The 27,300-nt window shown below is 44.7% G+C and overlaps 1 protein-coding gene across 1 annotated transcript in view; it reads right to left on the bottom strand.

Moving 5' to 3' along the window:
- Positions 1–24,828, bottom strand: part of ube2e3 (ubiquitin-conjugating enzyme E2E 3 (UBC4/5 homolog, yeast)) — a 43,855-nt gene extending 19,027 nt beyond the window's left edge. Inside the window, exons 1-3 of the mRNA XM_030786366.1 lie at positions 24,745–24,828; positions 23,307–23,513; positions 22,131–22,181 (exon numbers count right to left, since the gene is read on the bottom strand). Coding sequence (XP_030642226.1) covers positions 22,131–22,181; positions 23,307–23,506 — 251 coding nt within the window. The 5' untranslated portion in view covers positions 23,507–23,513; positions 24,745–24,828. The remainder of the gene's footprint in view (positions 1–22,130; positions 22,182–23,306; positions 23,514–24,744) is intronic.
- Positions 24,829–27,300: the final 2,472 nt, after the last annotated feature.

The following is a 27,300-nucleotide window of genomic DNA, read 5'->3' as shown; positions in this document are numbered from 1 at the left end:
GTGTGTGAGACCCGTGTGTGTGTGAGACCCCTGTGTGTGTGAGACCCGTGTGTGTGAGAGACCCGTGTGTGTGAGAGACCCGTGTGTGAGTGACCCCTGTGTGTGAGAGACCCCTGTGTGTGTCAGACCCATGTGTGTGTCAGACCCGTGTGTGTGTCAGACCCGTGTGTGTGTCAGACCCGTGTGTGTGAGTGACCCGTGTGTGAGTATCAGAGAAGAATGCTTAAGGAGAACACTGAGAGTTCCTGATCCTCAGACTGGCCACACCCACAAGAACAGCACTGGGTGGAACAGGCCACACCTCCACTGCTCCAGCCACACCTGCCAAGCCAAACTACCAGACCATGGCTTCGCTTTGGGGGCAATACCAAGGACAGTCTGTTTGTTGTTTGCAAGATTTGACTCTCAAATTTCTTAACAGGCCAAATATAAGTTATAAACAATGATGTCAAAAACAACTATGACAATTAATAGGAGAACTGTTACTACCAAGCTTTCAACACGCTGCTTATCTCATACAGATCAGTGAAAAAACACGTCCTTATTTCCCACGGAGCTGTTCAACAAATTTCCTCTTGATCAGAAAGACGTCAGTTCTTTTAACAGCGCGTCCACTTTTCCCAAGCTTTCAGTCATTTCGGCGGCTACTCTGGGCTGCCGCTGATTGGGCAGAGGGACCAGGGAAGGGCTTTCATCAGCATTTCAGTAAAAGTGCAACATGACTGTTCTAAAAATGACCCGCTCTAATTTAGGCACCCGCGGTTCTGTCACTGCTTCAATTTATGAGGGAGCTCAAAACGCTCTGACTGAAACTGCAGAGGATCAACCAAAGAGCAGAGCAGGCCGAGAAGAGAGGGAGAGAAAACGAGAGAGCGGGACTGAGAAAGAGAGAGAAAGACTGGGTTAGAGAGAGAGAGAGAGAGAGAGGGGGGGGGGGCAGAGAGAAGGACTGGGTTAGAGAGAGAGAGAGAGAGAGAGAGAGAGAGAGAGAGAGAAGGACTGGGTTAGAGAGAGAGAGAGAGAGAGAGAGAGAGAGAGAGAGAGAGAAGGACTGGGTTAGAGAGAGAGAGAGAGAGAAAGAGAGAGAGAGAGAAGGACTGGGTTAGAGAGAGAGAGAGAGAGAGAGAGAAGGACTGGGTTAGAGAGAGAGAGAGAGAGAGAGAGAGAGAAGGACTGGGTTAGAGAGAGAGAGAGAGAGAAAGAGAGAGAGAGAGAAGGACTGGGTTAGAGAGAGAGAGAGAGAGAGAGAGAAGGACTGGGTTAGAGAGAGAGAGAGAGAGAGAGAGAGAGAGAGAGAGAAGGACTGGGTTAGAGAGAGAGAGAGAGAGAGAGAGAGAGAGAAGGACTGGGTTAGAGAGAGAGAGAGAGAGAGAGAGAGAGAGAGAGAGAGAGAGAGAGAGAGAGAGAGAAGGACTGGGTTAGAGAGAGAGAGAGAGAGAGAGAGAGAGAAGGACTGGGTTAGAGAGAGAGAGAGAGAGAGAGAGAGACAGAGAGAGAGAAGGACTGGGTTAGAGAGAGAGAGAGAGAGAGAGAGAAGGACTGGGTTAGAGAGAGAGAGAGAGAGAGAGAGAGAGAGAGAGAGAGAGAGAGAAGGACTGGGTTAGAGAGAGAGAGAGAGAGAGAGAGAGAGAAGGACTGGGTTAGAGAGAGAGAGAGAGAGAGAGAGAGAGAGAAGGACTGGGTTAGAGAGAGAGAGAGAGAGAGAGAGAGAGAGAGAGAGAAGGACTGGGTTAGAGAGAGAGAGAGAGAGAGAGAGAGAAGGACTGGGTTAGAGAGAGAGAGAGAGAGAGAGAGAGAGACAGAGAGAGAGAAGGACTGGGTTAGAGAGAGAGAGAGAGAGAGAGAAGGACTGGGTTAGAGAGAGAGAGAGAGAGAGAGAGAGAGAGAGAGAGAGAGAAGGACTGGGTTAGAGAGAGAGAGAAAGAGAGAGAGATAGAAGGACTGGGTTAGAGAGAGAGAGAGAGAGAGAGAGAGACAGAGAGAGAGAAGGACTGGGTTAGAGAGAGAGAGAGAGAGAGAGAAGGACTGGGTTAGAGAGAGAGAGAGAGAGAGAGAGAGAGAGAGAGAGAAGGACTGGGTTAGAGAGAGAGAGAGAGAGAGAGAGAGAGTGAGAGAGAGAGCGAGAGAGAGAGAGAGAGAAGGACTGGGTTAGAGAGAGAGAGAGAGAGAGAGAGAGAGAGAGAGAGAAGGACTGGGTTAGAGAGAGAGAGAGAGAGAGAGAAGGACTGGGTTAGAGAGAGAGAGAGAGAGAGAGAGAGAGAGACAGAGAGAGAGAAGGACTGGGTTAGAGAGAGAGAGAGAGAGAGAGAAGGACTGGGTTAGAGAGAGAGAGAGAGAGAGAGAGAGAGAGAGAGAGAGAAGGACTGGGTTAGAGAGAGAGAGAGAGAGAGAGAGAGAGAGAGAGAGAGAAGGACTGGGTTAGAGAGAGAGAGAGACAGAGAGAGAGAGAGAAGGACTGGGTTAGAGAGAGAGAGAGACAGAGAGAGAAGGATTGGGTTAGAGAGAGAGAGAGAGAGAGAGAGAGAGAAGGACTGGGTTAGAGAGAGAGAGAGAGAGAGAAGGACTGGGTTAGAGAGAGAGAGAGAGAGAGAGAGAGAGAGAGAGAGAGAGAGAGAGAGAGAGAAGGACTGGGTTAGAGAGAGAGAGAGAGAGAGAGAGAGAGAGAGAAGGACTGGGTTAGAGAGAGAGACAGAGAGAGAGAGAGAGAGAGAGAGAGAAGGACTGGGTTAGAGAGAGAGAGAGAGAGAGAGAGAGAGAGAGAAGGACTGGGTTAGAGAGAGAGAGAGAGAGAGAGAAGGACTGGGTTAGAGAGAGAGAGAGAGAGAGAGAGAGAGAAGGACTGGGTTAGAGAGAGAGAGAGAGAGAGAGAGAGAGAGAGAGAAGGACTGGGTTAGAGAGAGAGAGAGAGAGAGAGAGAGAGAGAAGGACTGGGTTAGAGGGGGGGGGGGGGGGGGGGGGGGGGCAGTCTTCTGAGCACTCTTAAACCTATGCCATTACTAATGGACCACAGAACGAGCAGTCTGTATTCATGCAAATCATTTTTCACGCACACAAAAAAGACAGAACATGCAGTCACTAGCACTGAGAGGATTTGGACCTATTTTCCGACAGATTGTAGAAAAATATCACAAAAATATTACTATTTTCTGAGGCATTACCGAAGAAACAGATCAAAATGCATTAAAATAAAATTTTAAAAAAGAAACACACACTTGTTGAAGAAACAGTTTTCCCTAATATGACTATCACAACATTTCCAAATTTGGATATTTCTTAGTTTAAAAGCAGTAGCATGGCAGGTTATTTCACAGAATCTTCCCTGACAGTAAAAACCCATTTCCTCTGAAAGTGACTATTTCCTCTTTCAGACTTCCCCCCGAAGCTTTAAGAGCCACTGACATAAAATGAAACTTGGTAAAGTGTTCCAGGAATGGACTCCTATTCTCCATGGCACTCAAATGTGGGACGATGCCTGAGATGTCAAACACTCCTTTCACCACAGGTACCCACCGCTTAAGAGAAAGACACAGGGCTGAAAAACACAGCTATCCAGTTCTCAGGAGCTGGACACCAGCAAACAGGACTGGACCATGTGAAAACACCGGCAGTCTGGCGAAAATCAGCCACGGGCAATGCAAGGCTAGAATGAATCCAGTTACAAATAATGAACACAGTGTTCAGCAGAAATGAGAGATGGTGGAGCCTGGAGCCTTACAGTAAAGGACAACAGTAAAGGCCTAGAGCCTTACAGTAAAGGACAACAGTAAAGGCCTGGAGCCTTACAGTAAAGGACAACAGTAAAGGGCTTTTGCCTTACAGTAAAGGACAGCAGTAAAGGCCTGGAGCCTTACAGTAAAGGACAACAGTAAAGGCCTAGAGCCTTACAGTAAAGGACAACAGTAAAGGGCTTTTGCCTTACAGTAAAGGACAGCAGTAAAGGCCTGGAGCCTTACAGTAAAGGACAGCAGTAAAGGCCTGGAGCCTTACAGTAAAGGACAACAGTAAAGGCCTAGAGCCTTACAGTAAAGGACAGCAGTAAAGGCCTGGAGCCTTACAGTAAAGGACAACAGTAAAGGCCTGGAGCCTTACAGTAAAGGACAGCAGTAAAGGCCTGGAGCCTTACAGTAAAGGACAACAGTAAAGGCCTGGAGCCTTACAGTAAAGGACGACAGTAAAGGCCTGGAGCCTTACAGTAAAGGACGACAGTAAAGGCCTAGAGCCTTACAGTAAAGGACAACAGTAAAGGCCTGGAGCCTTACAGTAAAGGACAGCAGTAAAGGCCTAGAGCCTTACAGTAAAGGACAGCAGTAAAGGCCTGGAGCCTTACAGTAAAGGACAGCAGTAAAGGCCTAGAGCCTTACAGTAAAGGACAACAGTAAAGGCCTGGAGCCTTACAGTAAAGGACAACAGTAAAGGGCTTTTGCCTTACAGTAAAGGACGACAGTAAAGGCCTAGAGCCTTACAGTAAAGGACGACAGTAAAGGCCTAGAGCCTTACAGTAAAGGACAGCAGTAAAGGCCTAGAGCCTTACAGTAAAGGACAACAGTAAAGGCCTGGAGCCTTACAGTAAAGGACAGCAGTAAAGGCCTAGAGCCTTACAGTAAAGGACAACAGTAAAGGCCTGGAGCCTTACAGTAAAGGACAACAGTAAAGGCCTGGAGCCTTACAGTAAAGGACAACAGTAAAGGGCTTTTGCCTTACAGTAAAGGACAGCAGTAAAGGCCTGGAGCCTTACAGTAAAGGACAACAGTAAAGGCCTGGAGCCTTACAGTAAAGGACAGCAGTAAAGGCCTGGAGCCTTACAGTAAAGGACAGCAGTAAAGGCCTGGAGCCTTACAGTAAAGGACAACAGTAAAGGGCTTTTGCCTTACAGTAAAGGACAACAGTAAAGGCCTGGAGCCTTACAGTAAAGGACAACAGTAAAGGCCTAGAGCCTTACAGTAAAGGACAACAGTGAAGGCCTGGAGCCTTACAGTAAAGGACAACAGTAAAGGCCTAGAGCCTTACAGTAAAGGACAACAGTAAAGGCCTAGAGCCTTACAGTAAAGGACAACAGTAAAGGCCTGGAGCCTTACAGTAAAGGACAACAGTAAAGGGCTTTTGCCTTACAGTAAAGGACAACAGTAAAGGGCTTTTGCCTTACAGTAAAGGACGACAGTAAAGGCCTAGAGCCTTACAGTAAAGGACGACAGTAAAGGCCTAGAGCCTTACAGTAAAGGACAGCAGTAAAGGCCTAGAGCCTTACAGTAAAGGACAACAGTAAAGGCCTGGAGCCTTACAGTAAAGGACGACAGTAAAGGGCTTTTGCCTTACAGTAAAGGACAACAGTAAAGGCCTGGAGCCTTACAGTAAAGGACAGCAGTAAAGGCCTAGAGCCTTACAGTAAAGGACAACAGTAAAGGCCTGGAGCCTTACAGTAAAGGACAACAGTAAAGGCCTGGAGCCTTACAGTAAAGGACAACAGTAAAGGGCTTTTGCCTTACAGTAAAGGACAGCAGTAAAGGCCTGGAGCCTTACAGTAAAGGACAACAGTAAAGGCCTGGAGCCTTACAGTAAAGGACAGCAGTAAAGGCCTGGAGCCTTACAGTAAAGGACAGCAGTAAAGGCCTGGAGCCTTACAGTAAAGGACAACAGTAAAGGGCTTTTGCCTTACAGTAAAGGACAACAGTAAAGGCCTGGAGCCTTACAGTAAAGGACAACAGTAAAGGCCTAGAGCCTTACAGTAAAGGACAACAGTGAAGGCCTGGAGCCTTACAGTAAAGGACAACAGTAAAGGCCTAGAGCCTTACAGTAAAGGACAACAGTAAAGGCCTAGAGCCTTACAGTAAAGGACAACAGTAAAGGCCTGGAGCCTTACAGTAAAGGACAACAGTAAAGGGCTTTTGCCTTACAGTAAAGGACAGCAGTAAAGGCCTGGAGCCTTACAGTAAAGGACAACAGTAAAGGCCTGGAGCCTTACAGTAAAGGACAGCAGTAAAGGCCTGGAGCCTTACAGTAAAGGACAACAGTAAAGGGCTTTTGCCTTACAGTAAAGGACAACAGTAAAGGCCTGGAGCCTTACAGTAAAGGACAGCAGTAAAGGCCTGGAGCCTTACAGTAAAGGACGACAGTAAAGGCCTGGAGCCTTACAGTAAAGGACAGGACTTTTACTGTAAAGTACCACAAAGTTAAGGACAGTGCAGGGCAGGACAGAGCCCAGTGAACAGAGTGAGGTATCTCAGGACTCGGTTGTCAAGGACAGTATAAGACAGTATAGGGCAGTATGAGACAGTAGAGGGGAGTACAGGACAATATAAGAAGGTATAAGACAGTAAAGAGCAATATAGGACAATATAGGACAGTATAGGACAGTATAAGACAGCGAAGGACAGTACAGGACAATATAGGACAGCATAAGACAGCGAAGGACAGTACAGGACAATAAAGGACAGCATAAGACAGTGAAGAGCAATATAGGACAATATAGGACAGTATAAGACAGTGAAGGACAGTACAGGACAATATAGGACAGTATAAGACAGTAAAGAGCAATATAGGACAATATAGGACAGTAAAGGACAGGAGTCTTGCAGGACAGGGCAGAAGTGTTAAGCAGAATAGACAGAGTGAGGAACAGAGTGAAGAGACTGAGGTGTGTCAGGACTCTGTTGTAAAGTACAGTATAGGGCAGTATAAGGCAGTATAGGGCAGTGTAGGGCAGTATAGGGCAGTAAAGGGTAGTATAGGACAGTATAGGACAGTATAGGACAGTATAGGACAGTAAAGGACAGTATAGTATAGGGCTGGAGTGTTGAGCGGGGTGGAGAGACTGAGGTGTGTCAGGACTCTGTTGTAAAGGACAGTAAAGGGTAGTATAGGGCAGTGTAGGGCAGTATAGGACAGTAAAGGACAGTATAGGACAGTATAGTATAGGGCAGGAGTCTGTCAGTAGGGCACTGGAGTGTTGAGCAGGGTGGAGAGACTGAGGTGTGTCAGGACTCTGTTGTAAAGGACAGTAAAGGGTAGTATAGGGCAGTGTAGGGCAGTATAGGACAGTATAAGGCAGTATAGGGCAGTATAGGACAGTAAAGGACAGTATAGGACAGTATAGGACAGTAAAGGACAGTATAGGACAGTATAGTATAGGGCAGGAGTCTGTCAGTAGGGCACTGGAGTGTTGAGCAGGGTGGAGAGACTGAGGTGTGTCAGGACTCTGTTGTAAAGGACAGTAAAGGGTAGTATAGGGCAGTGTAGGGCAGTATAGGACAGTATAAGGCAGTATAGGGCAGTATAGGACAGTAAAGGACAGTATAGGACAGTATAGGACAGTAAAGGACAGTATAGGACAGTATAGTATAGGGCAGGAGTCTGTCAGTAGGGCACTGGAGTGTTGAGCAGGGTGGAGAGACTGAGGTGTGTCAGGACTCTGTTGTAAAGGACAGTAAAGGGTAGTATAGGGCAGTGTAGGGCAGTATAGGACAGTATAAGGCAGTATAGGGCAGTATAGGACAGTAAAGGACAGTATAGGACAGTATAGGACAGTAAAGGACAGTATAGGACAGTATAGGACAGGGCAGGAGTCTGTCAGTGGGGCACTGGAGTGTTGAGCAGGGTGGAGAGACTGAGGTGTGTCAGGACTCTGTTGTAAAGGACAGTAAAGGGTAGTATAGGGCAGTGTAGGGCAGTATAGGACAGTATAGGGCAGTATAGGACAGTAAAGGACAGTATAGGACAGTATAGGACAGTAAAGGACAGTATAGGACAGTATAGTATAGGGCAGGAGTCTGTCAGTGGGGCACTGGAGTGTTGAGCAGGGTGGAGAGACTGAGGTGTGTCAGGACTCTGTTGTAAAGGACAGTAAAGGGTAGTATAGGGCAGTGTAGGGCAGTATAGGACAGTATAAGGCAGTATAGGGCAGTATAGGACAGTAAAGGACAGTATAGGACAGTATAGGACAGTATAGTATAGGGCAGGAGTCTGTCAGTAGGGCACTGGAGTGTTGAGCAGGGTGGAGAGACTGAGGTGTGTCAGGACTCTGTTGTAAAGGACAGTAAAGGGTAGTATAGGGCAGTGTAGGGCAGTATAGGACAGTATAAGGCAGTATAGGGCAGTATAGGACAGTAAAGGACAGTATAGGACAGTATAGGACAGTAAAGGACAGTATAGGACAGTATAGTATAGGGCAGGAGTCTGTCAGTAGGGCACTGGAGTGTTGAGCAGGGTGGAGAGACTGAGGTGTGTCAGGACTCTGTTGTAAAGGACAGTAAAGGGTAGTATAGGGCAGTGTAGGGCAGTATAGGACAGTATAAGGCAGTATAGGGCAGTATAGGACAGTAAAGGACAGTATAGGACAGTATAGGACAGTAAAGGACAGTATAGGACAGTATAGGACAGGGCAGGAGTCTGTCAGTAGGGCACTGGAGTGTTGAGCAGGGTGGAGAGACTGAGGTGTGTCAGGACTCTGTTGTAAAGGACAGTAAAGGGTAGTATAGGGCAGTGTAGGGCAGTATAGGACAGTATAAGACAGTGTAGGGCAGTGTAGGGCAGTATAGGACAGTAAAGGACAGTATAGGACAGTATAGTATAGGGCAGGAGTCTGTCAGTAGGGCACTGGAGTGTTGAGCAGGGTGGAGAGACTGAGGTGTGTCAGGACTCTGGTGGAGCCCTCACAGCAGGAAGTGGTTTCTGAAGTGTTCGCATTATTCTCAGCAGCTCACACACAGTTCGTCTTTACAAGGCTAATTTGAGCTGTTATTGTCAGAGTCAGGCTTACAATACTGAGCCCTCATAATTGCAAATGACTTACAGGTGCAAACAATTTCTACGCATTGGCACTTCTGAATAGGTCAAGCGATCTGCTCTGGTGATCTCCTCCATACAAATCCGCCGGTCCGTTCACCTCCCACCTGCCTCTCGTTCAGTACGGCCAAGCACATCTCTCCAGACACACAGCTGACAGCGGCAGACACAGGGCTGGTGTACATGCCTACACCAACCTGCAAACATTACACCTACTGCTGTCATCTGAGTTAGGAATTAGCCAAATCCCTGCAGTAAGAACCAGCGTACCGGAAGTCAGAGGTGTGTGCTCTACCGCCCTGGAGACAGGGACTGGAATCTGGAAAATGAATCCTGAGTGAATTATGACCGTCATGTTCAAAATTCTCTCTGCTCAGACCTGCCTCCACAGCCTCTGCCAAGACTTTTCACTGTGGATTACCAGGCAGTGGTTGCCCATACATTGGCGTACATTTATCGATAAAACGACACAGGTGCAAACCTCAGCGTGACTGGGAACAGTGCATCATAAAACACAGTGCGAGACATTATGAAGAGGGAAGTTGCTCCATTGTTTGGGTCTGTTTATACTGGGTGTTTTCTCATTTGATCATTCTGTTTATACTGGGTGTTTTCTCATTTGATCATCTGAGGCACAAAGCTGAGGATCTCCCGTGCTATAAGCCCGTGCTATAAGCCCGTGCTATAAGCCTGTGCTATCCTTTAAAGATCATGTTCATGTGGAAACATTAGGTTTAGAGTGAACTATAGCAGTGACTCTCAACTCCAGTCCTAGGATTCTGATTCTACTGATCAATTAATCATCAAGCCCTTGATTACCTCAATTAACCGTGATAATGAAGAGTTAAAAGAAGTGCAGGCCAGTGGGCCCCCAGGACTGGAGCTGAGAATCACTGAACTATGGGATATGCTCTTCTGAAGCTCATTCTCATCTAATGATGAAAAGATTCAATTAAAAAGTATTCACCCATAGTCACGAAACCTGCTTTTTTAAATACTGCAGGACACCACTGTTCACTAAAAGGCAGTAAAATTTGCATCAAACAAACACCACTTATAACCAGTAGTCGATTTGTTATTTTGTAACAGGGAGGATCGCCCAATGGTCACTGACACTACTCTATAGAGTATATAGGGGGAAGGAGGGTTAACAAGGGGGATGGCATCCCCCCTCATCCCCCTACAAATCGCCTTATAACGATACATTATATCTGAACATCTGATACTTCTGAGGAGAATTAGTGCTGTTGATAGCCATCAGATTTCTCCCTAGATAAACACAGTGAAACTGAGATTCGTCCAGCATAAAGGGGAATCAGCTGAGGACTATAAACACAGCTCTCTGATACACAGGCACACGGTTCAAACCTGACACACTCAAATTACACCAGCTCACTACAAAGCCACAGCCAGCGCACGGATGCCAGGGAAGACAGGAAAAAGAAAACATTTTCCTTTTACATCCAACAAGGCCACGCTAACAGTGGGTACACTGGATTCTTTAGCTCTGAACAACTACTACTACCAACCAGCCTGACAAGACTTGGCATTATAAGTCTCAGTCCTTAGCAGATCAGCATACACTGTGTGTGTGTGTGTGTGTGTGTGTGTCTACACATGCATGTTTGTTCTAAATTTTATCTGGGCATCTTGGGGAGTTCCCTTGCCTTAGTAATGACACATACAATTCTTTGATTTCAGAGTATCAGTGTGTGTGTGTGTGTGTGTGTGTCTGTGTGTGTGTGTGTGTGTGTCTGTGTGTGTGTGTGTGTGAGGAGGGTGACCAGGGGAATTAATAGAAGCTGTCAAACAGCCAATGCAAGAAATAAACAAAAGCTTTTTAGGAGTACATAACAATGCTTTGATATGAGATACGATTCAGGAATACAGAATAAAGCTGTTCACATAAAATATGGTTCAGCTGTTTTGTCTCTGTTACTGTTTAAGTGCAAATTCAGGAAACCGACAGCCACTGGCCTCTACAGGCTCAGAGAGGGGGAAAAAAAAGACAAATGAAAATAGAATTGCAAATGTAGGAAACTGGTTGACAACAAGTGGCAATTTCAAGGGCACCTTCTTGACGGGGCACTCTGGTCACAGGCAGAGGAGCTTTTCAGTCTGGTTCAAAGAGGTGAGCGGTAAAAAGGCTTTACCAAATGGAGCTGGCATGTTGTGGGGGCGTTCTTGTCTTTGTCTGGGTGCTTGGGAGAGAGGGCCAGCTGCCTTAAGGGCCATGGTCTTTTGTTCTGGTCGTGTAGTGAAGCGGGTCTCCTGCCTGGACCCTCCGCTTCCTTTTGTCTAAGCTCTCCCTCGACCAAACACACACCCATGTACACACACACACAGACACACGCACACACACACACACACACACACCCTGGTCCTCAGCCAGTAAGTGTGTGTCAGAATTGACTTCTGCACTGATCATTAGAACAGAGCAGTGTATTTGTGAGGATGGAATGTCCGTGTCAAAGTTTAATAAGTGCACACACACACACTCACACACGCTCACTCACAATCAAACACACACACTCACACCACAGTGCACAGCGCTTAGCATGTGCTCTTTCTCTTCTCTCTGCTCTTGATATAAACTATAAACTATAACATCTATTCAACTCAAAATTTCTCTTCTCTCTGCTCTTGTTTTCAACTATAAACTATAACATCTATTCAACTCAAAATTTCTCTTCTCTCTGCTCTCGTTTTCAACTATAAACTATAACATCTATTCAACTCAAAATTTCTCTTCTCTCTGCTCTTGTTATAAACTATAAACTATAACATCTATTCAACTCAAAATTTCTCTTCTCTCTGCTCTTGTTTTCAACTATAAACTATAACATCTATTCAACTCAAAATTTCTCTTCTCTCTGCTCTTGTTATAAACTATAAACTATAACATCTATTCAACTCAAAATTTCTCTGACTCTAGATTGTTAATGTAAGACTTTATTGGTGTAAATCTATGTAAATGTGTCTACACTAGAGCAGATGAGGTCAGGCTGATACGACTGCTCGCTGTAGCTCTCCATGAGTGACACGGAACATCAGGGCAGTGGAGACCACAGTCTCTTACTGCTCCACAGACAATGCAGAGAACGACTGATTCAAACGCTGTACCAGCTACGGCGCAGGAATAAAAACCAACTTCCTTTCCCATCCCAAACCCTGAGATTTACAGAGATTATCAAACTGACTCGCGTCAGGTATCTGAAGATCTGAATTGAAAAGTAGCGATGAAAAGACAAACCAATCAATCTAAACAAGACAACCAAGACACACTAATCTGTTCTCTGCGCTGGGTCGTGGAGATAATACTTAGTCAGCAAGACATTACAGACACAGCGGAGACACTGAGAGCCAGTGAAGAACCCCGACCCAACAGGCTAAACAAGATCACTTCTCCATGGAGGACCAGGAAAAACAATGAGTCAGGATCACCCTGCAGACCCCTCCACCACCCCCTCCACCCCCAAAAGGAGCGAGAGCTGGAGCAACCGCACAACGATCAAAGAAAAGTCACCAATAAAAAGCATTTAATGGGTCTGAACGCAGCACCAGCGTGAGATTCACAGCTCTCCTCCATCTACAGTGCGTTATAGACCCAACATTATAAGAGACACACACACACAAACACACACACACACACACACAAAAACACACACACACACACACACGCACACACACACACACACACGCACACAAACACAAACACACACACACACACACACACACACACACACACACACACACACACAAACACAAACACACACACACACAGATGGAGTGGATCCACCCTGGCTGTGTCATGGTGCTCGGTGTGTGTTTGGGGGGGGGGCTTGGTTTTTGTCAGTGGTTCAGTATGACACAGTACTGTGGTTATCTAGACACAGGGCCAACAGTCATGCCACTGCGAGGCCCCCGGGTCTTATCAGCACTGAGTGACAGGTCACAGCCGCAGGCCCCTCTGACAGACACAGTTAACAGCCAATCAACATAAAGCTACAAGCCCATCTGACAGACACACAGCTAACAGCCAATGAAATCACGGCTACAGGTCCCTCTGACAGACACACAGCTAACAGCCAATGAAAACATAGCTACAGGTCCCTCTGACAGACACACAGCTAACAGCCAATGAAAACACGGCTACAGGCCCCTCTGACAGACACACAGCTAACAGCCAATGAAAACACTGCAACACGCTCACAGACACACAGCTAACAGCCAATGAAAACACTGCAACACGCTCACAGACACATAGCTAACAGCCAATGAAAACACGGCTACAGGCCCCTCTGACACATAGCTCGTAGCCAATAAACACACCGCTACAGGCCCCCCAACATACAAACAGCTAACAGCCAATAAACACACAGCTACAGCTGTCTAGAGTAGTCATTCAGCAGTGGAGGGGAGATGCATCAAATATCTCAAAAAATGAACTTGAACGAAGCAATGGGATAACAAAATCTCTATAATCACAGATAAGAGCATTTTCTGAGTACAAGCAGCTAAAAAAGCTCTGTGTACTTACATTTACACGGCTAAGGAGATTACACTGCTGTGGCCGCTTTTGTCTCTCATTTTCCAATCAGGTTCCATTCAATTCAAAAGGTAAACAAGGACAACCGGGGCCTGGCTGTTCAGCCAGTTCTGCAGTTATTCATCAAACCCAAGAGCGCTCTGAAGATGATACAAATGCCATTCAGTCACACACAATCATTTCCACTGGTGTCTAATCATTCTGGCCATAGTGAACATTTCTAAACCACAGACACACACACACACACACACACACACAACTCAGAGCTGCTCCTGAACTAGCAGACAACAGATCTCCACTGCAGCCTGCATCTAATCAGTCACAGAATTCATGGAAAACCCAAATGAACACATGAGGCAGAAGTTAGCCTCCTCACTCAGACTTGGTTGTGTTTCTCGGCCAATAAGAAGCGACTGAGAGTTTTGGTCTGTTAAGAGATCTGCTCTACTGACACTCCGACTCCTGAACACTGCCAACAAAGTCAGACTTTAATGTGAAACACAATCTTCCCCTATGGGACTGACTACCTGTAATTAAGTCACAGATGTATGTCTTCATTAATTCATGAATTAAAGCATCAGACAGGTCAGATTAAGACACTAAACGTATGTGTCATCAGTACCAAACCACTTTCACAGAAAGATGACAGCCAGCTGTTTACCCAACTGTCAGACAGGTCTGTCTTTGTCACCTGATCCCTGGGCTCCGAGTGGGCACACGTGCGTGTAACGTGAGGAATGATGGTCAGCGTGTGGTTAAAGTAAAGGAGTGACGGTTAGCGTGTGGTTAAAGTAAAGGAATGACGGTCAGCGTGTGGTTAAAGTAAAGGAGTGATGGTCAGCGTGTGGTTAAAGTAAAGGAGTGACGGTCAGTGTGTGGTTAAAGTAAAGGAGTGACGGTCAGTGTGTGGTTAAAGTAAAGGAATGACGGTCAGTGTGTGGTTAAAGTAAAGGAGTGACGGTCAGTGTGCGGTTAAAGTAAAGGAGTGATGGTCAGCGTGTGGTTAATGTAAAGGAGTGATGGTCAGCGTGTGGTTAAAGTAAAGGAATGACGGTCAGTGTGTGGTTAAAGTAAAGGAATGACGGTCAGTGTGTGGTTAAAGTAAAGGAGTGATGGTCAGTGTGCGGTTAAAGTAAAGGAGTGACGGTCAGTGTGCGGTTAAAGTAAAGGAGTGATGGTCAGCGTGTGGTTAATGTAAAGGAGTGATGGTCAGCGTGTGCTTAATGTAAAGGAATGACGGTCAGTGTGTGGTTAAAGTAAAGGAATGATGGTCAGTGTGATTCCTTTCTCTCTCATTCATGAGTATGTATCAAAGCTCACTGGCATGCCATGGCCGTCCGTTTAAATATTTACCCAGAGTGTGTCACTGTGAACACACTGTTCAGTGACAGCGTCGCTGGATGCCCTCTTACCCCTGGCCGTCAGTGCAGGTACACAGAGTAAAAGGATAACCTAGACTGTCAGGAACGAATGCCTTTCCTCTTTCAACTGACATGTCCTAAAATTTGGCTCTGTTCTAGCAGTTATAAGTTATCAAAATCACAGCCAACTTGTTTTGTCTGTATTATGTTTATAAAATCAGATAAGAAACAAACAGAAACCCTAAGATACAGAGATAATGATGAAAGCATTGTTGTAAGTCATTTGCTGTATTCTCAGTAATGTCCTGCACCTTACTCCAAGCTGCTATTTCTCAAAACATAGTGTGTGAAATTTACAGCACAGGGGAGAAAACATTTAAAATCCAAATAAAACATTTATAATCAAATAAAACATTTAAAATCCAAATAGAATAAACAGGAATATCACTTACTCTGTGGTGGGAATTCCTCTGACAGAAAGGCATCAATGACAAATCACTGTACATCAGGACAAACACTGTACACACCTCTACTCAACACCACACACTCACACACCTCTACTCAACACCACACTCCTCTACTCAACACCACACACTGTGATCACCTCTACTCAACACCACACACTGTGATCACCTCTACTCAACACCACACACTGTACACACCTCTACTCAACATCACACACTGTACACACCACTACAACACCACGCTCCTCTACTCAGCACCACACACTGTACACACCTCTACTCAACACCACACACTGTACCACACACTGTGATCATCTCTACTCAACACCACACACTGTACACTCCTCTACTCAACACCACACACTGTGATCACCTCTACTCAACACCACACACTGTACACTCCTCTACTCAACACCACACACTGTGATCACCTCTACTCAACACCACACACTGTACCACACACTGTACACAGCATCTACTCAATATGACACATTCATATCGAGTGTTTCCATATGGTTTATCATTAATGCCAGTGTAGTCAAGGATCATATCCAGTATGAACTGAGAGAATAAACAGCCACAATGAGAGGACTACAGACTAGGGCCATCACACCCACTCTAACACTTCCCATAAAGCAGCACTGATTAGCAGATCTGCTAAGCCCTGTGTAGTCATATGTTCTTCCTCTCAAATTTCAAATACCAAGCATTTCTGTGATGAGATGAGCAGGCATAAAGTTAGAGTCATTAAACAGATCCCACAGTGACTACAGATCTCTATCAAACACACCTATTCTATTCTAACACACCTATTCTATTTCAATACACCTTTTCTATTTCTATACACCTTTTCTATTTCAATGCACCTTTTCTATTTCAATACACCTTTTCTGCTTTAAAACACCTTTCCTATTTCAATACACCTTTTCTATTTTAATACACCTTTCCTATTTCAATACACCTTTTCTATTTCAGTGCACCTTTTCTATTTCAGTGCACCTTTTCTATTTCAGTGCACCTTTTCTATTTCAGTGCACCTTTTCTATTTCAATGCACCTTTTCTGTTTTAATGCACCTTTTCTATTTTAATACACCTTTTCTATTTTAATACACCTTTTCTGACAGACATACAGAGGTCCTAGAAAAAGCATGATGGGTTTCCACGGCAAAAAAAGACCCCGTTTTTAGGAGACCTGACAGCAGCTTCAGTGTTTAGGCGCTTTCGCACCGAACAGTTCTAGGGTCTAATTCGATAGGAACTACCCCCTGTGGAGCTTCCCCTAGAACTACATTCGTTCTAGGGCCTTTTTTCTGTTTGCTTTCGCACCGCCAGTAGGAACGCTGAAGTGACGTGAGCCGACCGACGGTATAGCAGCTACGAGCTGTTGTTTACGACTAACCAGGATAGCTGCACATTTTGAAGTACAAATTTAATGACTTTTAAGACCTTTTAAATACCTCCAAAAGGAAAAAAAGAACCATTACTGCGGCAAAAGAAATCGACAAACTAGACCACAGTATACGCAATGAGTTTTATTGAATTTGAATGACAGAAATATTGATTGCACATCAGATAACCTATAACTGCCTTCTCATTAACGAAAATAAAACTGTATGGCGATAGACCCAGTCCAATGGAGAAAATAATTTCCCAATGCATTTATGCATTTACCACCGCAGTAGCAGTGAATGACTTGATGGGCATAGTACTTTTCGGGTGCTAGCATAGCGCTTGTGCCTGACCCTTGCTCGCGGCATCGTGTTTTTTTTTCCCCTTTTTACCCGCCGCAGCCCTAAAATCGTAAGCTGGATAAACACATTCTTATTTTAGGTTAAAATGCGGATCACAGCCACACAAGCGGACACACAAGCACCTACCGAAGCGGAGTGTACGCTACCTCTTCAATGTACAAATATACATTGGACGTTGCAAAATGGTCATTGTTGGGGGATATAAAATACCGGTAAAATAAAACATAAAAACTATGTGCCCCCTCCTACAATTCCAGACATTTTGAGACATGAATATCAAAAGCTAAATGAAATACGTTCTAATACTTTATATTTTGCACGGATCTTTAAAAATGGCAGTTGCAATCATCGTATACCTGCGTCTGGACCAATGGCTGTACACCTACGTCACAAGGTTCCTATTGTGCTGCAAAAGTACCTACCCTGGAGTAGGGGCTAAAAAAGCCCCTCAAAACGGCGTTCTTAGAACTAAAATAGTTCTAAGTTCCTGCGGTGCGAACACGCCAAAAAGGGGGTACTTTCTCCAACAGTTCTAAGAACTATGAAAAGTTCCTCCGGTGCGAAAGCGCCTTTTAATCACTACTAGTCCAGCAGCTTCAGTGTTTAATCACTACTAGTCCTTTTTTCTGGAAAAGTCTGTATTTCAACCCAGTACCATAAAGATCACCGGAACAGAACGCTCTGAGAGAAACAAGCTTCATCAGCATGGACAAGACACACTGTTTACTGGTGGTTTTTAAAAAGGAATGCCCACGTCTACACAGACAACTTCCACTCGAGAATTTTAACAGAATATTTAAAAACCCTACTGAGATGACTCTTAAAACAACCTTCCACAAACGAATTTGGCTTTAAATCAGACCAACAAGATTACTAGACAGTCTGAGATTTCACACTGGAAGTCCACATAGAATTTTGCATTGAAACTAAAGAAATGAAAATAAAAATTAAGATTCATGGAATTCTTCTGCCAAGAGACTTTACTGATGCACCACAGACACATTAAATCACCTTTACACAGCCCTGTTTACTCACCACAGACACATTAAATCACCTTTACACAGCCCTGTTTACTCACCACAGACACATTAAATCACCTTTACACAGCCCTGTCTACTCACCACAGACACATTAAATCACCTTTACACAGCCCTGTTTACTCACCACAGACACATTAAATCACTTTTACACAGCCCTGTCTACTCACCACAGACACATTAAGTCACCTTTACACAACCCTGTCTACTCACCACAGACACATTAAGTCACCTTTACACAGCCCTGTCTACTCACCACAGACACAGTAAGTCACCTTTACACAACCCTGTCTACTCACCACAGACACATTAAGTCACCTTTACACAACCCTGTCTACTCACCACAGACACATTAAGTCACCTTTACACAACCCTGTCTACTCACCACAGACACATTAAGTCACCTTTACACAGCCCTGTCTACTCACAGGCTCAAGGCAGCAGTGTTGAGCCCCAGGTGACAGAGAATGTATCAGTCTCAACAGAGGAACCACTGTGTGACAAGAACAAGCACAAAGCAATCACCAAGCACTAAACTTACCAAGACTTCACACACACAACACACCAAGAGCCAGACAACCAACACAAACCAGTGTCCAGGGGGATTTATCCACAACAAATACGATATGATGCATTGCTATCAAATCAAATTCATATCCCCGCTTGCAGGTAAACAATGCTTCAGGGAAATGCTCTCTCTGAAAAAGGAATTCAGGAGCAGTTGACACAACTGATCAGTGTTGTAGGACAATTCTCTCAGTCTGTGGAGAATGGATGCAGGTAACAGACCACCACCAAATCTCAGCGTTGTCAGCGATCACTGCTAAACATGTGTGGACAGAACGTGCGTATGGATCCCTCTGTTCACACACTCGATGCTACATCACTTCTCTTTAGAGACTCAGCCCTTTAATTCATGCTGATACCTTCATGCCCATTTACATTAAATCACATCTCAACAGTAGTCCGCTCTTCAGCTGGGCGTGCATTCAAGTCTGGTGTGTGTGTGTGTGCACATGTGCTGTCAGCTGTGGGCCCTGCACACTGGTCTAGATGCATTTCTAACCAGCTCTCTGATTTGCTGAAGCTCGAACAGACTGTCCTTACACTGCATACACTCTAATGGACCATACAGACAGACTGTCCTCATACTGCATACACTCTAATGGACCATACAGACAGACTGTCCTCATACTGCATACACTCTAATGGACTATACAGACAGACAGACTGTCCTCATACTGCATACACTCTAATGCACCATACAGACAGACAGGCTGTCCTCATACTGCATACACTCTAATGCACCATACAGACAGACAGGCTGTCCTCATACTGCATACACTCTAATGCACCATACAGACAGACAGGCTGTCCTCATAATGCATACACTCTAATGGACCATACAGACAGACAGACTGTCCTCATACTGCATACACTCTAATGCACCATACAGACAGACAGGCTGTCCTCATACTGCATACACTCTAATGCACCATACAGACAGACAGGCTGTCCTCATACTGCATACACTCTAATGGACCATACAGACAGACTGTCCTCATACTGCATACACTCTAATGCACCATACAGACAGACAGGCAGTCCTCATACTGCATACACTCTAATGGACCATACAGACAGACAGGCAGTCCTCATACTGCATACACTCTAATGGACCATACAGACAGACTGTCCTCATACTGCATACACTCTAATGCACCATACAGACAGACAGGCAGTCCTCATACTGCATACACTCTAATGGACCATACAGACAGACTGTCCTCATACTGCATACACTCTAATGCACCATACAGACAGACAGGCAGTCCTCATACTGCATACACTCTAATGGACCATACAGACAGACAGACTGTCCGCATACTGCATACACTCTAATGCACCATACAGACAGACAGGCTGTCCTCATACTGCATACACTCTAATGGACCATACAGACAGACAGACTGTCCTCATACTGCATACACTCTAATGGACCATACAGACAGACAGACTGTCCTCATACTGCATACACTCTAATGCACCATACAGACAGACAGACTGTCCTCATACTGCATACACTCTAATGGACCATACAGACAGACAGACTGTCCTCATACTGCATACACTCTAATGCACCATACAGACAGACAGACTGTCCTCATACTGCATACACTCTAATGGACCATACAGACAGACTGTCCTCATACTGCATACACTCTAATGCACCATACAGACAGACAGGCTGTCCTCATACTGCATACACTCTAATGCACCATACAGACAGACAGGCTGTCCTCATACTGCATACACTCTAATGGACCATACAGACAGACAGACAGTCCTCATACTGCATACACTCTAATGGACCATACAGACAGACTGTCCTCATACTGCATACACTCTAATGGACCATACAGACAGACAGGCTGTCCTCATACTGCATACACTCTAATGCACCATACAGACAGACAGACTGTCCTCATACTGCATACACTCTAATGGACCATACAGACAGACAGACAGACTGTCCTCATACTGCATACACTCTAATGGACCATACAGACAGACAGACTGTCCTCATACTGCATACACTCCAATAGACCATACAGACAGACAGGCTGTCCTCATACTGCATACACTCTAATGGACCATACAGACAGACAGGCTGTCCTCATACTGCATACACTCTAATGGACCATACAGACAGACAGTCCTCATACTGCATACACTCTAATGGACCATACAGACAGACAGGCAGTCCTCAAACTGCATACACTCTAATGGACCATACAGACAGACTGTCCTCATACTGCATACACTCTAATGGACCATACAGACAGACAGATTGCCCTCATACTGTATACACTCTAATGGACCATACAGACAGACAGACTGTCCTCATACTGCATACACTCTAATGGACCATACAGACAGACAGGCTGTCCTCATACTGCATACACTCTAATGGACCATACAGACAGACTGTCCTCATACTGTATACACTCTAATGGACCATACAGACAGACAGACTGTCCTCATACTGCATACACTCTAATGGACCATACAGACAGACAGACAGTCCTCATACTGTATACACTCTAATGGACCATACAGACAGACAGTCCTCATACTGTATACACTCTAATGGACCATACAGACAGACAGACTGTCCTCATACTGCATACACTCTAATGGACCATACAGACAGACAGGCTGTCATACTGCATACACTCTAATGGACCATACAGACAGACAGACTGTCCTCATACTGCATACACTCTAATGGACCATACAGACAGACTGTCCTCATACTGTATACACTCTAATGGACCATACAGACAGACAAACTGTCCTCATACTGTATACACTCTAATGGACCATACAGACATGAAGGCAAAGCAATGTAAAAGTATCAGCAATGTAAAAGTATCAGACTGTGAGCAGGAGCACTTCAGCAGAGGAGAAAACACTCTCCAATGCATCAACTTTCAAATGTCAAAAGATATTACAAAGAGGAAAACAGTGAATCAAAACATTAAAAGGGTTTGGAAAATATGAGCACATTTACTTAAATATTTAACAGATGGAACAAAAAAAAGTATATTTTCATCCACGAGACTACAAAACCTCTTAATATTAAAATACTTTCATCTGAGAAATCAACAAAATGATATAAAAATCTCCATAGTGTCTAATTATTCTAGACAACAGCATATATGAGACAGACCTGCAGAAATGTTCACTGTGGAGAGACCTGCAGAAAGGACTTCAGCACTCATATCTGTGCAGATTAGAAGGACAAGCCTTTCTGAAATCTATACATTTGCTTGGCATCTTTAAGCGAACTCATTAAAACAGACAGGATTCTTGCCACGAGTTCTGAATGAAGCTGAAAAATCAAAGCCACGTGCTTGAGAGCAGCATCTGTTAGATGATTAAAAACATGACACTACACAGGCCACCGCAACACCAGTAATATTGCGGCTTGAAAAACACTGACATTCCACTTACTCCGGGCTTTGAAGCCGAGTACGAAACCCAAGCAGAGGGAGCGAAATGTCAGAGCGTTTAAAGCTGATCTGGAGAACTGCACCACGAGACATTCAACATCCACGCTCCTCTAACTTTTAAATATCAGACAAGGCCACAGAAAGATAAAGAATCACACCGCACGGAGGCTCACCTGCAGTTGGGTGGGGGGTCCAGAGTGATTTCTGCCAGTTCCTTCTGGATTCTGGGGGAGAAATGGGAGAGAGAGCGGTGAGACATGCAGGCAGGCAGGAAACAGGGGAATAACACTGCCCTCTACCAGCACAGCCTCAAATACACCCGTGGCTTTCTTCACTACAGCTAACATGGCTGCTCCCTCTTTGTTCTCCGAGGCATAACCCGAATCCCAGAACAGGAAAACTTTCCTGCCTTCCTTGTCCCCTTTCCCTCTATCCCACAATGCCAATCTTGACCTCCAGACAAAGCCAGTCCCCCGAGGGTGTCGTCTCTGCCCCTGATCTGTGGGTTCCACTCACTTTAAACACAAAAGATTTTCTTTTAAAGCTTCTATGCAAATGAGGCAGAGGGGGGGGGGGTGCACAGACCGATTTGACTTGGACTTTAAAGCAGAGCTCGGGGACTGTTACTAAAGCATTATCGACAGCATGGAGGGGAACAGGGGGTGGATTTTGACATTTTCCTCACAATCAGTGTTTTTAAGCATTTCTGCTACCCACTCATACAAACTCAGAAAGGACACTTTCTTCACTGTGGATGCAGACTGGTTTATGTCTTATTTCTCAAAGTCAGATGCGGTGCTGTCTGACAGCTAAGTCTTCGAGTTCCGCCGATATGTTAAATGTAAACGCTCGGGATGAAAACCTCGCCTCATCAGGAGGGCAGACATTCACTCTGTCTCCTTCTCATTCTGCTCTCAAACACTTAGTGTTGACATCACTAAGAAAAGTTCCACTCCAGTAACAAGCCTCTTGATGTGAACTGGGGAAAATCTGCTGTATGACTGAAGAACTCTAACAACCTGTATTCCACATACATTCATGCTTAAGCAAGTTTTACATTTAGGTTTCATCTTTCACACACACACTACCAAGTGATTAACTGCTCACTTTAATCTGACAGTGAAAAGTGAAAATAACTTTTATTCTCTAACACAGCTGATCAGAAAAAAAAACCCTATAAACTGTGCTTCTTTCCAGTCACAAATAAGAACCAGTAGAACAAATGAAAAAGACAGTCACTCACAGCTGTTTAAAAGTTGCTCTACCAGGACAGTGCGTTGGATAATGTGTTTACATACAGCTGTCTGAAAAGCAATTAACAGTTTAGGTATTTAAAGAAAGAGGTTTACCTTTTAGCACTAGTAGATAATTTTGCGGTTGTTTTGCTGGACAGTTTGGTTGTTTTCTTTTGCTGTTGTGGAGGCGTGGGTTGCTTTCTCTCCTCTTGCTCCTCGGGCTCTGGCACTGGAGGGTCTCTCTGATCTGCATCAGAACTACCACTGCTGGTGCTCGGACTCTCATCGTCTGACCGCTGTCTTTCACTGGACATTTTCCACCTTGGTCAAGAACAATATGACGTTCTCACTACAGGCTGTGTCTCTCGGCAATAAGTCAATAAGAAAATACCCAGGTGCTCCTTAATGGCTGGACGACTTCCTACGTGCCCAGTACTCCCGGTGCATCTTATTTAACTATAACCATGAGACTATTAAGAATATCATGTAGCCCATGCTCAAAGGAAACTCCTCCTCTCAAGAATGTCAAATTCCTCATAAGTGTGACAAGTCGTAAGCTATTGTATTCTAAGTGGCAGGGCAACTTAATTGGCAGACCGTGTTGTCTGTCGAATGGAAACTTGATTCAGGCTACCCGCACTGCGAGTTAACATGTGTTTTGTCAGACTGAACGTGAAATTTTCAAATCCCCAGTTCTGTAGAGCCCGTGCAGAACAACTCTATGGATCAGAATGCGTTTAATAAATTATTCAGTTACTCCAACAAATTGTTGTCATTCTGAAGGACAAATGCCCACGTTTGCAAACGTTGATGAAACGCTGCTTACACCCTTACCGACTGCTAGTTAGATAAGTATACCAACTTAATCCATTAGATGGCAAAGACGTAACAGTCTTTAAAAATAGCGAGTGGAAACAGAATTCCCAGCGAGAAAATAACAATGTAAACCGTTCACTTGTATCCTTGACAGTAGCAGTTATCTGCTTAATGATACAACAGCTAGCTAGCAACGAAAGCACACATTCAAATCGTCTCAGCGTATAGAAAGGTGAGTTTTCCTATCTCCTGAAAAGCTGCGAGTAGTTGGCCACAGCTGTGCTATTGTGAGAAATGACAAATCAGTCGGCTTTTTTTTTTACATCGCCACCAGCGCACAAATATTGGTGGCGAGAACGAGATTCGAGAGCTGCAAGGAAAGCATAATTGCACCTATTCGCAGCAAGGGGGGCTCACAGGCAAGCTAAATAAAACATTTAATGTTCCTCTCACTTCAGAGGGGAATGCGATTCTGCGAACGGATAGCGTGCAAAAATCAACTCGTTAGATACGTTCCGAGAAAGGCTAATATTTCAGATGCGATCAACAAAAATCCTTTGTAGAGCGAAGAGGTTTGTTATGGTAGGAGGCACTCCAGTATCAGCATGGTGTACCAACTGATGCGTGAAGTCAGTTTCGAGCTCCCTCTTCAGCGACAGCCCTGAAAACACTAAGAAAGGACGATGTTTTTCTCCCTACCCCGGACTCTCTTAAAGCATTAAAGCTTCTTCTTTACCTTGGATGTGATCTTGTCCTGATCTGGAGTGGTTAGGAGTGTTAAAAATCCAGTTGAAATGGAGCCGGGAAGACGAGAGGCTCCGGCCGCGCTGTGAACATTGGAGAGTAGGAAGGAGAGGAGGCGCTGCAATGTCGGCTCGATTCGACAGGCGGCGCTGTAAAGCGACTCGGTGTAAAGACACACAGCTTGGACTCCGATTTAGGGGTGGCTTTCCCTCCCCCCAATTTGGACGCGACAGTGTCAATATAACGCAAATAGTGGTTACTCTTGTGACACAGTGGACTATATCACAATCATCTGGATTTAATCTGTAGGCTGTTTTACTCGCTTGCAGTCCATTTCAAACAAAGGAGCGTGAACGGACCATTTGCAAGGACTGTTTTGGATAGACCAGCGAGAGACTGGAATTCAGTGGCTTTGAAATTTAACTGCCTAATTTGTACTGCAGACTGAGGAACTTTGACAAGCCCTCGCAGGCGTTCTATAGAGAATTCTATCATAACTTGTCTTGGTGCGGAAACTTTGCAACAAGGTGAGACGTCTGGATGCAGTGAGGTAAGGCTTCTTGCTGAAGACCCCTTAGTCTAGGAGAGTGTTTCTGTAAATGTTGCATCTTTTTGTGAAGTTACGGTTTGAAGGAATATGCAGTGAAGGCTACAGCAATCAGGCGACATGTGCACCTCACACCGGGTTTTACTATAGTTCAGGTGTAGCATAACCGTCCTAACAAACCTCTAAGCTGTTTCGTGACACATCATAAATGTCATCTTGTCTTGTCATCGATGCATGATTACTAATTAAGTGTTTGGAGGCAAATATCAGTAATGCTTATTCTTGCCTCAGAACTTTAATTTTGGTGTGAGAGTTTACACTTTTTTTAAATTGAAGACTACAGTGTCAACGCCAAAAGCAGTTAAATAAATATTGCGATAAACCAAGCTGTGTGCTCAGCAGTGTTAATACTAACTTTAAGTACACTTAGGCATGTACTCGGGAAACTGCATAAGCGATAACGATGACAAGATACTGAAAACTTTATCACTGAGATTGGAGTCATTGTGTGTGTCTCTTAGAAATCACGTTGGATAAGAGCGTCTGTCTCAAACCGTCCTGTTTTTCACTTGCGGCGCGATATGTCACTGAGGAGGGATTTTCCTGCCTTATTGCCTTATAGCACCCCGTTCCCGCCATTCGGGTGGTTTTCCTGCGCTGATAACATTTGTTGTATCTATCACTCTGTCTCTCGCTCTCTCAGCCGCGGCGCACGGGCTCTCTCATTAGCCCTCAATGATTTATCATATGTGGTGAGGAGATAGAGCAGGAGTAAAAATCTATATCCGAAATCTGACAAAGAAGTATCAGCACTGTAAACAGAAGATACCTCATCTGAATCATTCTCGTTCACTGTCAGCCAATTTATCACTGACTCTATGAGGACTTGCGCATGAGTGAATATTTCCATAACTCTAAAGTAGATTTGTGTCTCTTTGACCCACATTCTTCATCTCAGTAAGATTTGCCCAAGGACTTGTTTGAACTCTGTTGTTCTTCTGCTGTAGATTGTATCATGCAGTAAACAAAATTCTATGTCCGTTTATTTGGATCCACTGATATTCTCCCTGGCCTCTTGGGAACAGCATGTCTAAAACCCAGGATTAAAGAACAGTCACTGCTCTGGCACTGTGTTTCCCTAACGCTGCTCATTCGTATCAATCCCAGACAGCTGTTGTCTTAAATAACCCTGTCATTTGGCTGCTGATCTGCACTTACTCAGCATTAGTAATCTGCTCTCCTTCTGAAAGGCAGAGCCATGGACTGGGGCGGTGCTTGAGAATCTTGTGCGTCTCCTCACAGGGAGGAGGGAGAGTGTCCGGCAGCTCATGCTTATCTGACTGTGGCTGTACATGGAGGAGGGGAACAGGAGGGAGAGAGAGAGAGAGGGGTATCAATTTGTCCTCGGCATCATAAAAATGAAATTCAGGAGCTTTTCTCAGTCAAGATATGAACGACATACAGAGAGACAGATAAAGAACCTTCGTAGGTCTGTTCTGACAGGAAGGGAGATATTAGTCACAATTCACTTACATTAGTTTTTACTCCCTCTATCTGGAGGTGATGATCCTGAGGATAAAGCAAACAGATGAGTGTAATGGAAGCATTATTACCCTTCCCATCCAAAGCTGTCATCTGCTCACGGCCCATCTCATAAATCTTCTGATATGACACAAACGACCACAGTAGTCAAACTCAAATCCTTAGCTCCATATTTCACAATGTCATAAATACTTTGTCCAGTTTTGAAAGACTATTGAATCATGGTAAAACCTGATAGATTAAGCTGTGTCAGATTAAAAAGCCTTTCATTTTCTTCAAATTAATTTGGCCAAATTGTTGAATGTGTTGTGGAGCTCTCATGTCATATCTGATTTAACCAACAACTTTACATCAAAGCAACCAGGAGCATAGCAACCATTTAACAGATCAAATCTTTCACAGTGTAGGTGCCAATCCCAGAATAAAGTTTACAGAATATCTTTAACGAATACAATATTT

Source organism: Chanos chanos, chromosome 10 (genome assembly GCF_902362185.1).
Source record: "Chanos chanos chromosome 10, fChaCha1.1, whole genome shotgun sequence".
NCBI lineage: Eukaryota > Metazoa > Chordata > Actinopteri > Gonorynchiformes > Chanidae > Chanos > Chanos chanos.
The sequence above is the reverse complement of the archived record's forward strand: the minus strand, read 5'-3'. Positions and strand labels throughout refer to the sequence as shown.